The 3,077-nt window shown below is 38.6% G+C and overlaps 1 protein-coding gene across 1 annotated transcript; it reads left to right on the top strand.

Moving 5' to 3' along the window:
* Positions 1-1,857: 1,857 nt before the first annotated feature.
* On the top strand, positions 1,858-2,307 carry LOC141618493 (uncharacterized). The gene has a single exon (XM_074435607.1). The coding sequence runs from the start codon at positions 1,858-1,860 to the stop codon at positions 2,305-2,307; it is 450 nt and encodes a 149-aa protein (XP_074291708.1).
* The last annotated feature ends 770 nt before the right edge of the window (positions 2,308-3,077 follow it).

Raw genomic sequence — 3,077 nt, 5'->3', positions numbered from 1 at the left:
TGGGCTAAGGATGGTGATACTAACTCTGTTATGTTCCATCAAGTAATCATGCAAAGGCATGTGCATAAAAAAGTACTACAAATTGAAGATAAGAATGACATTCTTTGTAAGGAGGCTGTTGAGGTCTTACAAGCCTTTGTTGATTACTATGAGGAACTCCTGGGAACAAATGGCCACACTACTCCAGTTCTTGAGCACATCATTAGGCAGGGTCCACTTGTGTATGATTCTGATTGGGATGGGCTTTGTAGGATACCTATTGAACAGGAGATTAGGGGTATCTTGTTTTCTATCCCTGAGGATAAAAGTCCAGGCCCAGATGGATACACTAGTGGCTTCTTTAAGGCTAGCTAGGATATCATTAAGGGGGACATTTGTGAAGCTATGCAAAACTTCTTTTTGAATAGTGCTTTACTCAAACAAATCAATTGTACCACTCTTGTTTTGCTTCAAAAGGTGGATAATCTTGTGAGTGTAAGAGAGTTCAGACCTATAACATGCTGTAATACCTTGTATAAGCTGATCTCTAAATTGTTATGTGACAGGCTGAGTGACCTCCTTCCTAGGCTAATTAATCCTGCTCAGTGTGCTTTTGTCAAAGGCAGGAGCATCCTTGGTAATATTTTGATTAGCCAGGATGTTGTGAGGTTATATGCAAGGAGGAGTATTTCACCTAGGTGCCTTATGAAAATTTACCTCAAGAAAGCATATGATTCCATTGAATGGGTGTTCATTGAGCACCTGTTGACCTTCCTTTACTTTCCACCTCATTGTATTAAACTGATTATGGCTTGTGTCAACATCATATCCTTTTCAATTTCTCTAAATGGCTACTTGCATGGTTTCTTTCCTGGTAAAAGGGGGTTGAGGCAAGGGGACCCTATCTCCCCCTTACTTTTCACCCTTTGTATAGAGTATCTGAGCAGATAATTGAATGTTGTGACTGAGTTGCCTGGCCTCCATTTTCACCCACTTTGCAAGCAACTGAAACTATGGCATTTGATGTTTGCAAATGATTTACTTTTGTTCTAAAAAGATGATGTTAAATCTATATTCATCATCAAAAGGTTCTCCTCTGCTTCTGGACTGTCCATTAACTCTGATAAATCTGATTTCTATTATAATGGTATTATTCAGCATGTGATCCAAAGGGTTCTCCAGGGCACTGGGTTCAAAAGAGGGGAGCTCTCTTTCAAATATCTTGGGGTTAAGATTTCACACAAGAGGCTTACTAAGATAGATTGTAATATATTAGTTGACAGGATGATTGCTAGAATCAGAGGGTGGAATAGCAGGAAGATTTCCTATTCTGGTAGATTGATTCTGGTTAAGTCTGTGTTGTCTACTATACATAACTATTGGTCTCAAATTTTCGTGCTACCTGTTGGCATTATGGATAGAGTTCAAGCTCTTTGTAGGACGTTTCTTTGGGAAGGATTTGATACTTATTTCAAGTCCCCATTGGTAGCTTGGAATGTTTTGTGTATAGACAAAGAGCATGGAGGGTTGGGGCTTACTGATAGCAAACTCTGGAATTTTGCAGCCATTGGTAAATTAGTTTGGTGGGTTGCTAGTAAGCAAGACCATCTCTGGATAAAATGGGTGGATCATATTTACCTTAAGGGAACCCCTTGGTTTCAATATGAACCTACCAATTATAGTTCTTGGGCTTGGAGAAAGGTTTGCCAAATTAAGTTTATGTTTCAGAGTGGTTATACAAATGGATTATGGAATGGGGATATCAAAGATTATACTATATCAGCGGGCTACAACTGGCTAAAGCAGAATGCATGAGCTAAAGTCCCTTGGTTTAATGTTTTTTGGAATCGTTATAATGTCCCAAAATGGAACTTCACTATGTGGTTAATGCAGCAGGAACAGTTACTTACTCTAGACAAATTAAGGAAATGGGTTATGGATGGGCCTCCTGAATGTTTCTTATGTGGTCAGGCACCTGAGGACCATCAACATCTATTTCAACATTGTCCATTTACACAACAATGCTTCCAGCTCCTGGCAAGCTGGTTGGGTATGTCCTATGGGATTTTACTAAAACCTGAAAGTCTTCTGAGACTAAGGCACTTCTCTGTGTATGTTAGAAAGGTGTGTTGTGCTGCTGTGGTTGGTCTTTATTATGGCATATGGAGATGCAGGAATGTTTGCAGACTGGAGGGGTTTGTTCCTACTCCTACTATTCTGGTGTTACAGATTCAAGAGGATTGCAAGCGTAGGATTCAGGGTTGCTTCCAAGGCTATATGAAACAAGCTTACAGTGATTGGAATAGGATGCGGAATATAAGCTTATAGTTCTTACCTCTGAATGATGTATAGCTTTTTTTGATAATCTTTAAGTCACTAGAGTGGTGTAAATGGTTGCGATTGACATTATTTTGAGATTAATGATATATTCACATTTCACCAAAAAAAATGGGAATACACCCAACACTAACACCGTAATCACATAACTGTTGCTTAAGCCTTAAAAGTTGAGAACATACCAATCCAGCGGCAATATACTCGGCTTCAGCTGTAGATAAGGCAACAAATTTTTTGTTCTTTGACCCCCATGTAATAATACACGGTCCAACAACCATAGCTATGCCGGAAGTACTTTTTCTGTCAAGTGAACAACCTGCATAATCTGTATCTGAATACCCTATGAGATCGAAATTACACTCAAGAGGATACCACATATATAATTTCGATGTACCAATTAAATACTTCAATATTCTCTTCACTGCAATCATATGCGAATCTTTTGGGCACGATTAAAATCGAGCACATACGCATACACTAAACATTATATCAGGACGACTTGCAGTTAATTAAATAAGTGAGCCAATCATACCTCGATAAGTTATCTCGTCGACAGACTTACCGTTTTCATCCTTAGTCAACTTCTTATCTGTAATCATAGGAGTTGGCTTAGAATCAGAATTTTCCATACCAAATTTCTTGATTAGCTCTTTAATGTATTTCTGTTGGTGTATCATAATTCCTTCAGTAGTTTGTTAAATTTGAAGCCCAATGAAGAACTTGAGTTCTCCCATCATGCTCATCTCGAATTCAGAGGTCAT

This window comes from Silene latifolia, chromosome X, assembly GCF_048544455.1.
Source record: "Silene latifolia isolate original U9 population chromosome X, ASM4854445v1, whole genome shotgun sequence".
NCBI classification, from domain to species: Eukaryota; Viridiplantae; Streptophyta; class Magnoliopsida; order Caryophyllales; family Caryophyllaceae; genus Silene; species Silene latifolia.
Note: the sequence above shows the minus strand (reverse complement) of the source record. Positions and strands in the feature narration are given on the sequence as shown.